A 20,540-nucleotide genomic window follows, 5' to 3' on the forward strand; every position below is an offset into this window, starting at 1 on the left:
TAAAAGGTTAAATAGGTTTATATTCTTTCCATGTAACTTAAAATTTACATTAACTTATGGCTTGGCAATGTATGATCATTAATTCGAAAGTCAAAGTGGTTGTGGTACAAGATCCAGATATTCTTGCAATTACTTCGGTTCCTGCACCAGATATGGATGGTCGATTGATTTGAGAGGATTATCTTAGAGTCAATCATAGTTGTTAGAGGAAATGGCGCACACCTACCTCAGAATAATTGTTCTCATTTTCTTATAGATGGTTTGGAGCATTCGAGGGTTTCTAAAGATGAGATCGGTTACCAACGACTACATCTTTTTGTTATTTGTTCGACAAGGCCAAGGGTTGATGTAATATATATAAATTAAAGTTCAATTAGAATGTAGGGTAGAAATACTGTGGGAAAGTTTTGGCTTTTGTATTTTGATAACTTATATCGCCATAATCCCTATGGGAACTGGATCTATCGCTATATATCATGTATTGAATAGATACTTTTATCATTTTAATAAAGGAAGGAAAATTCTAGGTGCATGTATCTATTTTGTCTATTTCTTGTGATGTTAATCATGCTCTCATAGATTAATAATTTTCCTTAAAAATGGAAATGAGCTGGTTGGCTATGACCCAGCCAACCCAACTCGTTCTTGCATTGCTACTATATTGTGTATTAAGTACAATAAGTGATTGGTGTCAAGGTTACTTATGAATAATGTGTGCGAGTGATTGAAAGATCTCATGTGTATTTCTTTTCCTTTAATACAGTGTTCTTAGATATGAGGCTTTTTGTCTCGAAGTGTGTTTCTTTATTTTACATTGAAAGCATTTATTTATGTTCATTTTTTAAAGCACAACAAGCATTGTGGTCTAGGAAGTTTTCCTTTAAATCGCCTTTTAGTTAAGGATAAAGGGTTTGCAGGATTCCATTTTTTTTACCTTTCTTAATGATTAGCATATAACTTGTTTAGAATTCATTTATTTGTAGTAAGCAGGGAAGAACCCCTCGTTCTGATAAATGCATATTGTGACTATGTAAGGGAACTAATTTCTTTGTGGAAATTGTCAGATCTAAATCATATTCCTGGCTTAGTTAATCACTTGTCTATTTAAAGTCTTTAATTACATGAATTGAATATCGTTATCATTTAGATCAAAGAAAACAAGTTGAACCTTTCTGTCTGAATCAATATCCTCTATAGATATAAGGGTTTACTCGAGACAGAATGTTAAATATTTCATAGGGGAATATAAGTAAAACACATTTGTAAGGTGATTTATTTATTCAAGCACAAGAGTTTGACAATCGCATTGAGGTTTGATAAAATTTCCATTTTGATTTTTCAATTTATATTTTGAAGAAGCATGTGATGGTTTGGGAATTTTGATCTTGATTTGAATCACGGTTCCATTTTCGCACCTTTTGATTTTAGGCTTGATATCACAATATTTTTGCTGGTTAAGGAATAGAATATTTTTTAGTGTAGAAGCAAGTTAATTCCAGTATACGAACATAGTCATTGTAGTGCAAGAAAAAAATCATTCCAGTATAGGAACAAAGTCATTCTAGTGCAGGAACAAAATCGTTCCAATACAGGAACAAAATCGTTCTAGTACAAGAATGGAGTTGTTCCAATACAAGAACAGAGTTGTTCTAGTAGAGGAACATAGTCGTTCTAGTGTAGGAACAAAGTTATCATAATAAATAAACAAACTTGCTCTGTTTTCTTAGTACAGTAATCAAAGTTTAGGAATATATTTATTTTGAGAATCTTTCAAGTTTTGCAATTGATTTGTTTTGACTTGATTGAGTGGCATGAATTCTGAATTCATTGATTTTTGAAGTATTTTTTTTCAGCAATGTCTTTGGTTACTTCCTAAGTGAGAGTCTAGTTTCCAGAGTGGTGTGGTGTCATTGTGTTTACAAGTGTAGGAAAATATTAGAAGGCTTTTTATTTCATAATATAAGTGGTTTAAATTACAGGGATAGAAGTAGGGTTTGCATAATCAAATCTAGAATCTTTAGCATTACCTATGCTATGCCTCAAAGCTTGTGTAGCCATAGTTTGACAATTAAGTGTTGAGGAATACAATTGCAATTCCGACACCCAACAAGCACATGGTTTTCGAAGAGCAGGGTCTTGAAATGGTTGTATGTTGTTTCATTTATGCCCAGGCCCCAAGGAAGATGCATGAAGTCATAGTCAAAGATATAGTCAAATATTTCTCTATAAGCAACAAATCCTTATACACAACAAATAATAATGTTTTTACCAGCTCATCAGTGGTTTGTTTTTCAAGCTCATCAATAGTTTCAAGTCTTCAATCTCGTTCCTATGAATGAGATCGAATAGGCCATGTTTGGGAATTCTATAATCTTTAGCCAAAGAAATCTCGACCTAAGTATGGCAGCGTATATTGACTCTATTCCATAAGCTTAGACATACCAAATAGGATTTTGATTCATAATTGATCCACTCATGAGGACACAACTCAGCCACATCTACTTGTTATTCACAGAGATAGATATCAACACTTAGCCTTGTACTTAGTTTTTCCTCTGATTCAATTTTATCTACAACCATCATGGAGCTTCTCGGTTCATGCTTCTTTTGTTTATGAAGATACAATGCACCATTTGTAGCCTAGAACGCTTTTTTTTTTTTAGATTAGAATAAAATAACCAACCTTTAAATGTATTGTAACTATTTCGCTCTCTGATCCACGAGATCAGGGGATCTGATCTCGTCTAGCTGGGGATTTTTTTCTTATATATAATGTATCATAAATTTGTAAGCGTATGGATGTACATGAGGGACATGAGTATGTAAAATATTTTATTTAATATAATAATGCTCTGGTCTTTATTGTTATTTGGCTATGGTGTTAATAGATTATTGATCTTTAAGTAGCCTTCTTTCCAAGAAGGTAGGCCCCCCTTCTTAGGAAGTAGTTCGACATCTTTAGATGATAGATTTGTAGGATTCTTATGTGAGTTGTAATTTATATTATGTTATGTTTACCTGTCTTTATTGTCAACAAGCTTTGGATCTCTTTAAATATCTCTATTAAAGTATCATTTTGTTCATGTGCCCATATATGGTATCAGAAGACTTGGTGAGTTATTCATCTCAGTTGAATATAGAATGGAAATGTAGTGTCTGTGAGGAAATTATACTTTGAAGATCATAGTTACATTTATCTCACCTAAACCAACCAATATCCATTTACTATTCAATATTGAGAAGAATCAGTGATCTCTTTGAAGTATTGTGCAAGTGTGACTTTTAGTACTTTCATTTATTATGCTTTCAAGATAGCTTAGGATTTATTCTTGCACATATTGTGCTTGTGCCTTGTAATTTTATGAGCCCTTGGTTGACAATGAATGTTTGAGGTTTATGCAAATAAATAACTCAACCTTTTGGCATCATTGTTGGGAAGGTGCTAAAGGGATTAGAGCATAGGTAGGTTTCATTTTATTTTATACAACTTGGGGGAGGAGATGCGATAAGATGCAAAGACGCCTACTTCAAATTTATTGAATGGGTTCTATCTCGATGCGTCCACTTTAGTGGGTTTCACCAAAGGCTTCTTATTCATTTTCTAAAAAGTTTTCATTATACTATTGCATGGAAAGGGAAATATTTCTCATGCCAAAGGACAACTTGGTGACAACATGGTCTCATTAGTTTAAGACTCCCAAGAACATGCCCAATTTTAGAATTTGTTTTGAATGGTGTGGAAGGTTTAATTCATTTTCTTAGAATTTTATTTTAGTTGTAGAAGACCCACACACTAGTCCATGTGCAAAATAAGGATTAGCAAAATCACCAGTAAAGACTTCAAGGATGCTCAAGTTAAGTTGGGGGAAGAATGTTGCTGGAGGAAATTTCTCAAATCTTGGTAGCAGCTGGAAAAATATCTCCACTTCAAAAAGAACAAATCCTGAGATCCATCAAAAGTATACCTATCCTTAAGGAAGCTATAGCAGAGCAGAAACTCCATGGTCAGCAATAAGAAGAATAATTAGAAGAAACTAAGCAACCAATGAATATATTTTATGATGAAGATGAGGAGATTTCATTTTTCACATCACTAGGTCTTGTATATGGTCAAGAAACTAACCATCATGTGTAGATAATAAAGGAAGACATACAAATCATGGATGGTGAAGAAGATACACAAGTCTAGGATGATGAAGAAAAGGACCAATGGAATTATGACTACATTGAAAACGGGCTCCAGATAGTGATCAAACTAGGGCAATACCTTGTCCTTCAATACTTCTTGGCACCATATCAAGAAGATCATTTGGTTCTTCGTATTTAGGTATATATTATAGTTTATATTTTCAATATGGATATGAAGTCATTTGTAACATTGTTGCGCACATGGATCCACTAGAAATACCTATACTTGAGAAAAAATTCTTCTTTTTTTCAAGTATGGTAGGATAAAGCAGTATATAGTAAATAAAGGAATAAATTGGCTATCCAAATCTTCCAGTACAACCTAGCAAGGATCTTATTAGATTACAAATAATCATGTCTCCCCAATTCAACACATTTTGGTAATTATCTATGCCATTTTTAGTATGATGAGCAGAATCTTGTTTCCTTATGTGGAATACCTGTAGTAAGGATTACCTGTAGTAAGGATTATGAAGCAACATGGATTTATTTTGAATAATATAGTGTTCATCCATGTTGACAACAACCAATATCTGCAGTGTTTTAACAATATTTTGAGTTCTTGGTCATAGAAAAAGCACAAAGGTAATATGAAGATCTATAAGTTTTAATGGCATAACACGAAGGCTAACTTGAGTCAACCTAAGTTATGGATCATTTTACTCTTTCTTACTTCATTGATGCCATGGAAATTGATTTTATAAAAGTAACATTTACTGACATGCTTATGGTTTGTCTTAACATCCTCAGTCCTTTTATAATATGGTTACATCTAGCCTTGTAAGCTCCTCTATGTACTCGTTGAGACCTATATTTTCTGCCAATTATTAGCAAAGCTACAAATCATGAACATTGCCAAATGGACCTTTGTAAGGATATATCCAAAAAAAATTAATAAAGAATCCATGTATGCGCCCCTCTAGTGAAATTGTAATGGAATTTCTTCATATAATGATGAACGTAATGGGAATTTTCTAGCTAAAGTATCCATTATATTTCCCCATGACTTTGTAATTATTGCCCAATTTTATACCCCTGTATTATCACAATTATCACCATTTCATGGGATTGTCCCCCTATCATTATAATTTCCCTCAACCTTGTGATCATCGCCTTATACTACCGCCATTTTCCATGATTATTGCATACTATACTTTCATAAATGATTTCCCATTGTCTTTGATGCCATTGAAAATGCAGCAAGAAAAAAAAGTTTTGACTTGTCCTTGGTCAAACTAGATTAAAATTTGAATTTCAATTTTAGCATAATACTTAAAGGTAGTTAACTCAAGTGACATGGCTCTTGTCACTCACTTAACTCAGTAAATTCAAGTTTGAGACACTTGAGTTTAGTTCTACATGATTCATTGCTAATTTGTAGCAATCTATTTCAGTTAATTTGAGTTATTATCAGTTTAACTAGTTCTAACTGTCAGAAGAACTAGTGGAGGTCAAGTTGTGGATGTGTAACTTCAACCAAACTACGTGATCAATCAACTAATTGATCATTCATTCCAAAATAATTGTTGCATGCAGAGATTTTGAGTTACCCATTTGAGATTGTAGTTCAAGGGAAGTGTACTATCAGTTGTAAACTAATCCAAGTTGTACAAATGGTGCATGTTGTTAGAGGATTGGCCAATGGTAATTGTGCAATTCCTTGGTGTGAAATTCCTAAATAATAGGGGAAATTTCCCAAGGGAACAACATAAGGAAATAGGAGAATGGGAAAGCTTGAAATTGGCCAAGTGTTGGGCCAGGTTTAGTCAGTCAGGCAGAGGGATAGACTATACTAGTGCAGGGTGTTCTCAAGCTTGATCAAGAATTGTATTTCTTCTCTATTCTACGATTAATGCAATACAAATAGTAAGGGGTTTTGAGTAGTTTCTTTCCTATAGATAAATATTTGTGTATGCATGATGTTTCCTTTTGCATGTCAATGGTTCTTGTTTTAGATGATGAATTAACTTCTGCAGATCAGTAGAGTAGCTTCAAGTCTTGTGATTTAGTAAATTTCAAGAGTAGTACTGAATCTACACATTAATTTCCACATGGTATCAGAGTTGAAATAATTGTAGAGCAGAGTTTTCGAAGTTGTCATTGCAGGAGGTTTGAAGTTATAGATCAAGTTGCAAGTTTTCTTCCAGACTAAGAATCTGGATTTCAATGTACTAAGGATTGAGTATTCCCTTGAGGGAAGCTTGAATTATGTTGCATGGAAGGACAAGATGGAGGATAATGGGTTCAAGGAATTCATTGATAATGATATTCAGAAACCAGCAACAGTTGATTCTCATAATATACCATAATGGAAGAAGTGTGTTTCCAAGGCGAGGAGGATCATATTTGAGGGAGTATGAGACCATATTTTCTCTAATCTCCACGGGAAAGAGACTTTGTATGAAATGTGGCAAGGGCTAACAGATTTGTTGCAAAATAGTAGTGACCACATGAAGTTGAAACTCAAGGAAAAGCTTTGAAAGATCAAGATGCAGAGGAACGAGACCATTCCACAATACCTGAGCAGGTTAACATAGTGTTGTGATGAACTTGGTCAAGTTGGTGTTACTATAGTAGAGGATGATTTAGTGAGCCCAACTCTTCTAAGCCTTCCCAAGATCTAGCAGAGCTAACAAGATTCAGTGAATGGGAGGGAGAAGCTACCAATTGGAAACACTTCTGGTCTGGTTTGGTACAAGAGGAGATAAGGCGGAGCACTAGAGATAGGATATCATCCAAGGGTGAGGATGATGAGAGATGTGCCTTGGATAGAAAGGAAAAGAAAGGGAAGGGGAAGAAATCCCAATCTAAAACAGATTCAAGTCAAGGGGGTAAGAAGAAAGACTTGTCTAGAATCAAGTGATTTCATTGTCACTATGCAACAAAGTGTCCACGCAAGAAAGAAAGTAAGAAGACTGTAGGAGGAGTAGTGGATGAAGCCTTGGCTTCACAGTTCGAACTAGATTTTACCTTCATTGCATGCATGGAAAGCACAGTGATGGGTAGCGTGTGGTATCTCGAAACCAATATCTCATTCCACGTGACGGGAAACAAAGGATATTTCAATGACTTGGAGGAGAACGATCTCCAAATGCACATTGATATGGGAGTTGATGACAGGTATAGCGTGACCAATATTAATATAGTTACTTTTTAGGGGGAGTATTCCCCCCCTCCCCGTCAGGCTCAAGGATGTGATGTTTGTACTGGGTTTGAAGAAGAATCTAGTTTCCATAGTTGTGTTGGAAGACCGTGGCTACGATGTGATATTAAGACAGGGGAATGATTTCTTGAGACCTATTCTCGCAGGACAATTGAAGCAGATTAGGGTTTAAGTGAAGAACCTCTACAAATTATATGTGGAAGACAGTGCATCATTTAGCACAAAAGTAAAGAAGGTGCAAAGCTGAGATGTCAGTGAATTATGGCATAGAAGATGGTCATTTTCATCATGGTACTTTGAAAATCATGGAACAGATTTCTATAGGCATCTCCAAAGGAGCACTAGAGTAGCGAGATACATGCAAAGGATGTACATTGGGGAAGTACACATAATCCACCTTCAATGATCAAGAAAACAGGGTGCATACAGTCCTTGAAAGGATCCACTATGATGTCTATGGACCTTTCTTGACAACCTCCATTGCCAAGCACATGTATTATGTTATATTTGTAGATGATTTCTCACCAAAGTGATCGATCTACTTCATGTAGAAGAAAGGCTAGACATTCTCCAAATTTTTTGAGTTTAAAGCACTTGTTGAGAAAGAGACTAGAAAGAAAGTGAAGGCTCTTTGGAGCGATAATGGTGGTGAGTATGTGTCGAATGAGTTTAAACTTTTATGTGCAAAGGAAGGAATTCAATGGGAGTTAACAACACACTCCATAACCCACAATGGAATGGGGTGGTTGAGAGGAAGAAAAAATTATTATGGGAGCAGAATGGGAGATGTTGCATGGCCAAAGTCTACCTCTACACTTATGGGCTGAAGCATGCAACACAACAGTCTATTTGCAGAAGAAGAGTCCTCACATGATTCTTGGTATGAGTGTGTACCAAAGGAAGATTTTTCTTGGAATAAACCAGATGTGTCACACTTCGGGATCTTTGGATCATCAGTTTACTATCATGTTTCCAAGGAAGCAAGGAAAAATCTAGAGCCTACAATAGAGTTGGGAATATTTGTGGGGTACACAAAACACCTCACAACTATCTGGTCTACTTGCCATCCCTCAAGATAAGAGTGGTCAAACGGGATGTCAAATTTGATGAGGAGAAAGCAATGAGGTGTTCTCTTGAGAGGGAGATTCAGTTGCAGCCTGATCAAGAGATTTTGGATCCAAAGGAAGAACCTCAGGAAGTTGTGGAGTAGCCACAAGTAGAGGATCAGAGAGTGGACAGATCCATTCAAGTAGAGACATCCATAGAAGGAAGGAAGCGAACCAGGGAAGCTAACAGATTATTGCAGGATGCTAGAGAGAATGTGGGAGCACCCACATCACAACGCAGGCAAAAGAGGTCACTGGATTGGTACACTGGCTACATGGCTCTAATGAGTGAGCTAGTAGAGATGGAGCCATCCTCATTCGAGGAAGTTGTAGAGAAACCAATATGGTTTGATGTTATGATAGAGGAATATGATTTCATTGTCAGAAATAGTGTTTGGGACGTGGTCCCAAGACCAGCAGACAAATCAATGGTTGGTTCCAGATGGCTTTACAAGATAAATAATGCAACAAACGGGAGCATAGAGAAACACAAGGCCATATTTATGGCCAAGGGATTCTCTTAGTGGAGGTAATTGACTATGAGGAGACCTTTGCTACAGTAACAAGGTACTCATCCATCAGGTCAATTCTAGCACTGTCAGTGCAGATGGGGTGGAAGATCCACCAGATGGATGTGAAGACAACATTCCTCAATGGAGTTAGTTATTTAGTAGGAGGTGTATATTGAGTAGCCAAAGGGGTTTGAGACCTTTGATAGAGAGTCACATATATGCAGACTCAAGTGAGAATTGTATGGACTCAAGCAAGCACCATGTGCTTGGTATACCAGGATCGATAGCTATCTCACCAGTTTGGATTGCACCAAAAGTGAAGCAAATGTAAACCTTTATCAAATTATGGTAGAAGGTAAATTATTAATTATTGTTTTATATGTCGATGACTTGATCCTTACTGGTGATGATCAGTTGATCATATCTTGCAAGGAGAACATTTCAAGAGAGTTCGAGATGAAGGACATGGGCCTCATGCACTACTTCCTCGGTTTGTAAGTATGACAAGGATATGGGGAATTGTTTGTCTCTCAGGGAAAGTATGCCAACAAGATACTTCAAAGGTTTTGCATGGACATGTGCAAACCTATGGAAACTCTTTTAGCAAGAAACTGGAGGAACAAGGATGCTACTTCAGGTAAAGTTGTGGAGGCTACCATTTACAGATAGCTTGTGGGTTCACTTATGTATTTGGTGAACACATGACCAGACATGTGTTATGTAGTTAACCAACTTAGTCAAGAAATGGTTAAACCAACCAAACTGTATTGGAAGGAAGCAAAGCATGTGTTGAGATACCTCAGAGGCACTACTCAGTTTGGTCCTTGGTACAGACGGACAGAGGGAGTGAAGTTTCAAGGCTTCATAGATGAAAATTGGGTAGGGATTCCATCAGAAATGAAGAGCACTTGAGGAGGAAATATTCATTGTTGGGTCCACTACAGTTTCTTGGTACAACAGGAAGTAGAGATATGTGGCACTCAACTCAACAGAAGCAAAGTACATGGCTTCAGGTCAAGCAACATGTGAGGCTATCTGGATGAGAAAGATTCTTGTCGGGTTATTTGGCCAGAATATGGATCCTACAGCGATTTACTGTGACAATCATAGTTATATCAAACTCTCTAAGAATCTATTATTTCATGATCAATCCAAGCATATTGACATCCAGTATCACCATCTATGAGATTATGTGCAGAGGCAGGTTATCTTGTTGTAGTACATTCCGATAGAGGAACAAGATGCATATATTTTGGCAAAGGCCTTTCCAAGGGGAAAATTCGAGTTCCATAGAAGCAAGATTGGGGTATCTGATAATCCCTTTCTTGCTGAGAGAGAGTGTTGAAAATGCAACAAGAAAATCTACTTTTGACTTTGCCTTGGTCAAACTAGATTGAAATTTTAATTTTAATTTCAGCAGAATACTTGGAGGTAGTTAATTGAAGTGTCATGGTTCTTTTCACTCAATTAACTCAGTAAATTTAAGTTGGAGACACTTGAGTTCAATTCTAAATGATTGAGCTAATTTGTAGCAATCTATTTCAATTAATTTGAGTTATTGTCAGTTTAACTAGTTCTAACTGTCAGAAGAACTAGTGAAGGTAAAGTGTGGATGTGTAACTTCAACCACATTAAGTGATCAACCAGTTAACTGATGAATCAACCCAAAATAATTTTTGCATGCAGATAATTCGAGATACCCAGCTGAGATCAGATTTCAAGGGCAGTGTAATATCATTTGTAAACTAATCCAAGTTTTACAGGTGGTGTATGCAGTCAGAGGATTGGCATATGGTAATTTCTCAATTCCTTGGTGTGAAATTCCTAAATAATAGGGGAAATTTCCCAAGGGAATAGCACAAGGAAATAGAAGCTTGGGAAGGTTTGAAATTAGCTAATTGTTGGGATAGGTCTAGTTAGTCAGGCAAAGGGATATACTATACTAGTTCAAGGTGTGTTCAGGATTGAGCAAGCATTGTATTTCTTCTCTATTCTCTGATTAATGCAATACAAATAGTAAGGGGTTTTGAGCAATTTCTTTCTCCTAGATAAATCTTTGTGTATGTGATGTTTACTTTTTCATGTCAACGATTCTTGTTTTAGATGGTGAATTAACTTTTGCAGATCAGTAGAGTAGCTTCAAGTCTTGTGATTTAGTAAATTTTATGAGTAGTATTGAATCTGCACATTAATTTCTACAGATGCAACCTACCATTGTTATGGTTCACTGGAGCTATCATTCTAGTCATTGAAATAATTGAAAAGAATTTTATTTTTCTACCCATTAATCCCTAGCCATTTAGCCTTGTATTGAGCTGCCTCTATTAGGCTCTCTGTGGAACCCAAATGTTAAGTTGCTCCCTACTTAGTTTCTATGAGATTATTTAAGGGGTCATGGGGAAACCAAAGTATGTTGTTACATTAGTTTCAACAGTACCAGCTATTACAAAAATTTCAGCATGCGTTCCAATTATGTGTTGTTCCTCTAAATATCTACGTATTAGGGCTACTTCTTGAGATAAATTATCTTCATCATGCTTTGTGGTGATAGGGGAAGTTTTTGAGTTCACTCCTCTCCCTAATATGAAATATATGTCATTACATTCAATGGGGGAGTAAGTGGGAAGGACAGATGTTGTGACTTGGTGTGCAAACTTCTTGTTTGGATTTGGGTTAGGTTGCACAGTTGGTTGGAATCGTAGAGGAGGTGCATTAGCTGGGAGTTGCAGTTGGTGTTATTGCATAGGTAGTTGACCTTGCATGGGAAACTAACCTTGAAAGGAGGCTTCAAACCACCCTTGAGGCATCATAAATATCTAACTCGGGGGAGAGGGCCATTGTGGACATAGTGTAGGGTATTGAATTGGAGGACAACTAGGAATTTTCCATGGAAGAATATGATTATCAATTTGTTGAGAAACCTACTGAGGATCATACATGTTAGTCTAGGTATTAAAAAATGATGATGGGTTTCGAACTATACTTGGTGATCGAGCTTGCCATGGCTTCTTTATCTCCTCATGTGATTGCTCAAACACTACTTTTAATCCTTGCAACCATGGGTAATGCTTTGTTGAGTGATCCTACGCAAAAATTCCACAAATTTCCTCATGGTTAAGTGGACACCTTCTGAGTGAGTGGTTTTTCCTATAATTGGAGCAGAATATTGGAAATTCTTTTTCAACTTCAACCTGATTTTGTTTTTCCTGAAAAACACCCAATTGTGAAGACAAACGACTAATGATATCAATTTTAATATTTTCAAACAAAATACCAATTTCCTCCCTTGTGGATTTTTCATTGGCTAATTTATGCATCTTAACATAAGGATCTAATGATCTTCTCGTACTCCTCATTGAGAGATTACTTGAAGCACCATTTCTTCCTTGCTTAATATGTTTCTTTAACTAGATGATATATTCTTCCAATACATAAATTAGCACATGGGGAAAATATTCTATTTTGAATGAAATTTACTAAAACAAAACCTAATTGCAAGAATGAAACCTATGTGTCCTGACCCTTTATGAGGTTGAACCCACTTTAGTATGTTGAAGCAAGGTGTAGTTTCTTACCTCTCATCTTACCGCCTTAAAGCTCAGAGCCAGGAAAATATATAACACACTCATGAACAATGCATCTAAAAAACAATGTTAGTTATGGTCTTGCACCCTTAATAAACTCCTTGGAAAAAACACAAAAATATTAGGCAGATTAATTGTCTTTTAATTAAGAACAACTAATCCTACTCACATAAAAATTGTTAATTTGGGTAGGTTTTTTATTTCAAGGTTATTCTGTAAAGTATATGCAGGCAACAATCACTAAGAGACATTGGCTGATTCCTAATGCTAATATCTCTTCTACAAGAACTAGCATACAATCGAACCAAAACATTTTTTCACTCCTCACACTTGCAGGGATGAAAATTAATTCACAAAAAACATAATTCCAAACCCTCGTTTGCATAGAAATAACATTCCACACATAATGTTGGAAATGAAATCACACTTGCAGAAATGAAATAACACGCATTCATCAAAACCACTCTCACAGTAGTGGCAATTGAATAGTAATAAAAACACTCAGTTAGTGATGATCGATCTGGGAGTAACAATGCTCACAAACAAGCAATCTGCATTAATATTCTGAAAGTTAAATTAACCAACAATAGCAACAATATATCAATAAAAATGTCTAACGATAATAATGAAGTTATAATAAGAACTTAATTAACATAACCTCCAAATAAAATATGAAACAAATGTCTACCTTTGTTGACACGACAACCCCTGCTAAAGAGGAGGTTCCTTCCCCCCATCAGGGGGTTGGTGATTCATCGCTCACAAGCTAGAAATTCAGAGATAAGCCGCTAACTTGCATAGATTGAATTAACTTTAGAAATGAAGTTACATGATGCATTTTTACAAGAATTATGATTCCAACCCCTTCCTAGCTTAACTCTTCCCCAATCTTCTCTCTACCCATACATTTTTACAAGAAAAGATTAAGCGGCGAATTGGAACTAATTCCCCAAAATATGGACTATCAATTAAGGACAGAATCACAAAATATTATCTTTTATGTATTCTTGGTTGAATATGTGATTACATATGATTGTTTTAGCATAAAATCGTTCTTAGAATAGGCTGGAGTGGTTTCAGTTGATAATTTGTCACTCTATTTGGGATGCAGTCTGTCAACAATAACAAAAAGAAAGATGTGCCTGAAAGAACTGCACATATAACCCAATCCATGAACTATTTGGAGAAATCACTTGCAATTCAACCAATTGGGGATGTTCTAAGAAAAACCCATGTTGCAAAATTTCCATATTCATCTTAATTTGCACGCAAATTGCATCTGAAGTTAGTCGACTGATTCTTCTTTGCATGAGTTTTCCAACCTGTAGATCATGAGCTAGAGCCTAATGGAGTTGATCTGGGTATGACTTGGATAACACAAATTCATGTCATCATCCTTAGGAACAAAACCCATGTTCCATAATTTCTCTTGGACATGCATAAGTATACTAACCTTGGAGGTTGTTATTGTTACTACATAGGAAGCACTAGAACAACACTAGGAAAACAATCATCAGCAAAACCAACAATAATCCTTTCTAACTCATGAAAAATAAAGGAAAATAATGATAACTAACTACTTTAACATGAAAGCTTAACATGGCACATTCATGGAGAAACACAACAAGATGGGTAATAAATAGACAAAGAAGTGTGGTAAAATGATTGAAAATGTAATAGCCCCAGGTTAAAGCTTCATGTAATAAAATATAATAAAGGAAAAATAATACCAAGGTCACAGGACACGTATTCCAAGATGAATGTTGGGAAAAGCATTATAGTGGGCATCACTTTTGGTTTATTAATGGTTATGGAAATTAGCAAAGGCAAAGAGACAATAATTGACATTTATTTATGAGAAATAAAAGAAAAGAGGAGAAAAGGAAGGTGAAAAGACACAAATTTGCATGCTAAGGAAATTAGAAGGAAAATTAAGGAAAGTGAAGAAAATAGAGGCCTTAATTATAAAAGGGTTTATGAGGATCAGTTCACAGCCTTTTGTAAGTTTTGCTTTGGAATTAGTTTTAGAAAGAGAGAAAGTAAGCAAAGGAAGGAAAAGAACAAGCAATGAAACGCAAGGAAAGCAAGGAGAAGGTTGGATCAATAACTTCAGCAAGAAGATTCTGTAGGAAATAGGTTGCATGTGTGATTTCCTAGATGAGGTGTGAATGCATGGTTCATGCATTTGCGTATTTGGTTCATTTTTTGTCATTGGCATGAGTTTTTCCTGGTTTGACGGTGATTTTAGCCTTGCCTTGTAATTTGTGGGATAACCATGGTGTGATGGGATTCATTTCTAGTTGAGCTTTGGATTGCCAGAAGGTTTTAGATCGAGGTGAGGTGGTCTCAAGAAAATTCCCAAAGGTTGGGGGTGGAGATGGTCTTCTCTAGGAAGCCCTCGACAAGTGGGTGGAGACAGGAAAATTCCTCAAGGGATGGTGAAGGAATTCTGAGAAATCAAAGCTTGTTTTGGATTTATGATCTCTTGACCAGTTTTGGTGAAATTGCGGTAGCTTGAGGGTGGAGGTGGTTTAACCTCTGGATTCCCTTGGTTGTTTATGTCTTCGTTTATCCCATGAGATCCCACATTCATGTAGCTTGGAGAATGGCATGGTGGTGATTACCTAAAAGAAAGATTTGATTCAACTCAATCTATGGTCGAGTGGTGCGTGGAATTCCCTGACTTAGTTGGCTTTTGCATAAGTTAATAAGAGATATTTTTCTATTGTACTCTATGAACATTTGTACTTGTTAATATGTGGCTTTGATGGTTGTTCTGCCATGGTTAATATTTTGGTTATACGTTGGTTATAAGCATGGTTCTATAATATCCTCTAGCCATGGCTCTTGTTACGCTTTGATAAGTTAATGAATGGTTGATGAATACATGGGATAACAAGTGTGGTTGCATCTACTTGAGAGGGCATTAGACCTTCTTGGTGATTTTAAGCTAAAGTACAACTATTTTCACTCAGATATGCATTCATGACTTGTAGCTTACATGTTTACCATGTATTTGACGAAGTGTTTAGTGTGTTCTAGGAAGTCCAGGTCAGGTTTCTTATTCAAGTTTGAATGGTTAGCATTGTTGTCACGTTAAATATGATTATGGAAAGTTACATGGGGTTCTGGGCACTGATCTAGAGGATGGCCTGAAAAAGTGGCTCATATCCCATAACCACATGCTCTGAACTGGAGATTTGGGGTCATAACCGCATGGAGCAAGGCTTTTGAGTGTGGTTGGAGGCTCACAACCACATGTAGGCAGTGTCAAGGGTGCGTCTATAGGTCTAGGTCTGGGAGAAAGGGCTCCAACTCAGGGATTGGTCACCTGGGGCAGTTGTTCAGCCTTTGAGTGATCTATAGTCTCTATAGGATGTCAGTTTGTGGTCAATTTGTAAGTCCCACTTCCTTAACTGGAACTAGGAGGTTGGGTCATGTCATAGTGGCACTTTGCTTTACATTTACCCAGAGGGCTTGTAAAAGCAGGTAAATGTGGGGTGGCGTTGTTACAGAAAAGGGTTGTTTAGAATGGTGAAAAAGGTGACAATTTGGCGGCTCAACAAATATCAACACTTGGACTCTTGGTTTACACAATAACAACATTTAAGATATTCTTCTTCAATAATTTACCATAATACTCCTTTGTAAATTAAGAGACCTTGGTTGGTTACAATACATTCATTGTTTTCCAACTCCAACTCTAATGCTGACACTCTCATTATCCCTCTCTTTTCCAGTAACATCAAGAAATTCACTCTTACGTTTCATGTAATATCTTAGCATTAGACTTCGTGCTCCCATAGGTTCATAACATTCATTATAGAGGTTGATGTGATCTTTAGCTATGTCTTACAATGTATTTTTGACTGATTTCATTCATAAATTAGGAGAAAAATAAGGACCCTTTTGAACTAAACTAAAAGGAATTGATGTAGATATCCTTAGTGTTTTCCCTAAGTTAAACACACCCCAACAACACCTAGTCTATTATCGATAATGCCCGCCATCTGGGAGTGCATTCTCTCTCTCCAGTAGCTATTTAGTTAGTCATTAATGTGTATAAGCATGTAGGTGCATCTTTCTAGCATTCAAGCTAGATGTAAGGGTTTTTACATTTTCTTTTTGAACCAATACAATGTGTTCATCATGTTTGGATCCATTATATTCATTTATAAACACCATTTCTAGCTAGTGTCTATCTTTCCTTAAGCTTTTATACATTTGTTTTTCTCATTATCTCTTTATTTCTAGGTGGCTCTTTAGCTCTTCGCATTTTTAATCTCTTTCTTTCTAGGTTAAATTTAAGGTTTTTATTATTATATTAGTTTTTAATGTGAAGCTTTTCAAGACTTAGTTTATATTTACATCAACTCCTTTTCTAAATAAAATTGAAAAAAATCTAATTATAATTTATAACATTTTTATTTTATAAAAATTTATAATTAAAACTTTGAATTCATTTTAAATAAAATTGAAAAAAATCTAATTATAATTTATAACAATTTAATTTTATAAAAATTTATAATTAAAACTTTGAATTCATTTTAAAAAGATATAATAGATTTAAAATAAATAAATAAATAAAAATTTCACCTCAATGATGCATGGTTAAAATTCTACCCTAAACATTGAAATGTATATTTTTATTTGAACCCTTAAAAGAAAGATACATTTAAAATTTTCAATGTAAATTTTTATTTAAATCTTTAAAAATTTAAAATAATAATAATAATAATAAATAAAAATTTACGGAAATAAAAATTATACATCTTTAAAATTCCCCTTTAAACATTAAAGTGTATATTTTTGTAAAGTTCTTCTCCATAGCCTTACAAAAGTGCAAAATTTCAAAGCAAATACCCTCACTTCAACATTCCTAACATGATTTCTTAAAACTGGAGAATATGTGTTATTCTTCAAACATTTTTTTTATAACTATCACAAATAAGTTTATAAGAAGGGAGAAGTGAGTTACTAAGTAACCAAAGTTGGTTTTTATTATAGGTTATTTTCCAAAAACAAAATATAAGTTATTTTATTTTATATATATATAAATTAGTTTTTTTTACTTAAAAATATTATTGGCAAAAAAATCATGGGTTGTCAAAACATGAAGTCCAAATATCTCAATTTATTTTGTTTCGATGATAAATCACACTGAATGATTCCCCAAAACTTTCTTTAATATGATTATCTCCAAAAAGTTTATGAACACATACTATTATTTTGTATTTTATTTTATTTTTTAATTCTAATTTTATTTTTAGGTAATTTGACTGAGAAATATTTACCGGAAAAAACATGAGACGCATCTTTTCTCTGCTAAGTTGAAAAACTTTAAAATGGATCAAAATTAATAAAACAAAACAAAATATGATAATCAAATTATTATATAAAATTATAATTTTAATAAAAAATTTCTAAATTATTTTAAATATATATATAAAGCAAAAAAAGGAAAAAGAGAAGAAGATTGAATTTGAGTGAGTGTCTAGGTTTTCACACTTATCCGGGATGTTGGAGATAAACCATATACAGAATTTTAAAAATTCCTTATCTCGAAAGATAAATAAAGTTGAAATATTAAAAAAGAGTAAAAAATAAAAACTTTTAGGATAAGTATCAAAGAATAATTATTATAAACATATAAACCTATAGAATGTTGGGATAGGAAATGCAAGAATAAGCTAACAATTGTTGTGAATATAGGAAACTGGAATAAAATCCCCTTATTATCATGTAAAAATCGTATTAAAATACTTTTTATTATTTGAAAAGTGAAAATTAAATTAAAAACTGATATAAAGAAAAATAAATAAATAAAATTAAAGGAAAGAAAAAGAAAGAAAAGTCAGGAATGATGAAGGATGTGGAAGCATTTAATCATTGGAAATTTTAAAAATAAAAACTGATTACTGAGTAGCCCAGATATTTAAGTTGGACAACTGCGACAATGGTAATTGATATCCCTGTTTCTCTTCTTAATCATTTCCATAGAGGTGGTATTTTTTCTTGGGATAAATTGATCGCTGCCTGGGAGGGCCCTGTGCCGCGTTGGAAAGATTCATCGGTTTTGAACATTCCCAAAAAATATGAGCAACAGTGGCACAGCATAATCCGTAGACTACATAAAGGGGGTCTCACCTGCACAAGAGAATCGGACTTTTTATCCTGGAACATCACTAGTGAATCGGAAAATATAACAGTGAAAGTAATATATCAACTGCTGATAGGGCAGCACTTTTCCCGTTCCTCGATTTTTCCTCTCATTTTCTGGAAGGATGGTTCTCCTATGAAGATGATCCTATTCGCTTGGCTCACTTTCCACAATCGGAATCTGACCTGGGAGAACTTATTGAAAAGAGGATGGACTGGTCCTAATGTATGTTCTTTATGCAGGGAAGACGCGGAAACGAACCTTCACATTTTTCTCAAATGCAAGCATTCACTTCTCATTTGGCAAGATTTAGAAAGAGCCTATGGTTTCAAAGTTGATATGCATGTTTCGATTCAGGAGTGGTTCATTGATTGTAGTAAGAAACAGATTTTATGGCGTAGAATATGCATCATATCCATATGGTTTATATGGAAATGGCGTAACTCATGTATCTTTAACCATTCAAATTATTCTCCAGCTAAAGCATTTGATTTAATCTCTGCTTATTTAGATTCGCTCCCACAGAAGAAAGTGAAGATTTTAAACATATCCCCAGCCAGGTCTTCTATAGCTCATCTTCATCAGCCATCAGCTTTTTTCGACGGGGTAGCTCAAAAGGGCCAATGTGGATGTGGATTCCACATAAAGATATCTGCAAATTCTCACTTCTTTGCATTCTGGCAAGGAGGACAGGGATCCAATAATCTGGTTGAAGCCATGGCCCTCTCAGGTCTTTTAAAATTTTGTATATTCCTAGACATACAGCAGGTGGCTTTTTTTGGCGATTCAAAGCTATGGGTTGATTCAGTAAATCAGAAAAACTTCATTCTGGCACAACACCTGACTGGATGGAGAGATAGGATACACTTCTACTGGACCTGCCTGGAGAACTGCTCTATTCAGCACATCAATAGGGACGAAAACACTACAACAGACGATCTTTCAAAAAATGGTCTTTCTTCTACTTCTGAATTTTGGCATCTCGAGATTGTATCTGATGATTCCCATTATCAGATAAATGATTTTGCCCTACCAGACCTTTAATGCTTTACATTTAAGACAGTCTCAAATATTTGAGTTTTTGATGTCAGATATTATCAGTTTAGATATCATAGACATTATGTAGTTCTATAGATTATAGGCTTTTATTTGCTCATGTCTTTATGGGATCATAGCTCTGATCTGTATATTATCAGAAAAAGGATGTATCATCAGTACTTTATATCTCTCATATAATACATATAGCTTTTTTTTTCTCGGAAAAAAAAAAAAAAAAAGACAATGGAGTTGGCAATCTGGCACCTTTTTTCAATGGGATAATAAACTTTAGACTTTGCACCTTCTTTTCAATATAGACGCGCTTAGATTGGTCGGTGCCAATGAATACCCTGTAGAAATTTTGCTGGAATCCCTGATTTGATGGAGCTGTTTAAATCTCCAGTAAACTATAATCTGATCATGTAATTTAGTAAGATATTTTATTCATCAATTTTTTTTATTTTTTTTTTAATTTTGATAATTTGGTTTATATGGATTGAATTTAATTGTTATATATGTATGTAGCAAATTTTTAATTAATTTTTTTTTCTAAATTTTTTATTTTTAAATTTTTTTTGTGACTTTACATTTAAGAGTGTTTTAACAAAATATCTAATCATCATCTATTTAACACTGGGGAATTGAACTGGTGACTTTACATTATGTAATGTCTTAACAAAACACCTAATCACCATCTATCCAAGACCCAATAGATTAATTGACTTAATTTTTTATTTAATTTTAAAAAGTATTATTAATTTTAAAAAGATTTTTAAATTATTGAATTGA

General features: G+C 34.7%; 1 protein-coding gene across 1 annotated transcript; it reads left to right on the forward strand.

Annotated features, from left to right (window-relative positions):
* The first annotated feature begins 18,509 nt into the window (after window positions 1-18,509).
* On the forward strand, window positions 18,510-19,757 carry LOC149247317 (uncharacterized). The gene has a single exon (XM_089443857.1). It carries the CDS (start codon window positions 18,510-18,512, stop codon window positions 19,755-19,757), a length of 1,248 nt encoding a protein of 415 aa, XP_089299983.1.
* The last annotated feature ends 783 nt before the right edge of the window (window positions 19,758-20,540 follow it).

The sequence above is a fragment of the Pinus tabuliformis genome, chromosome 7 (assembly GCF_031772625.1).
Source record: "Pinus tabuliformis cultivar Carrire ecotype Pingquan chromosome 7, CPIR1, whole genome shotgun sequence".
In the NCBI taxonomy this organism is placed as follows: Eukaryota; Viridiplantae; Streptophyta; class Pinopsida; order Pinales; family Pinaceae; genus Pinus; species Pinus tabuliformis.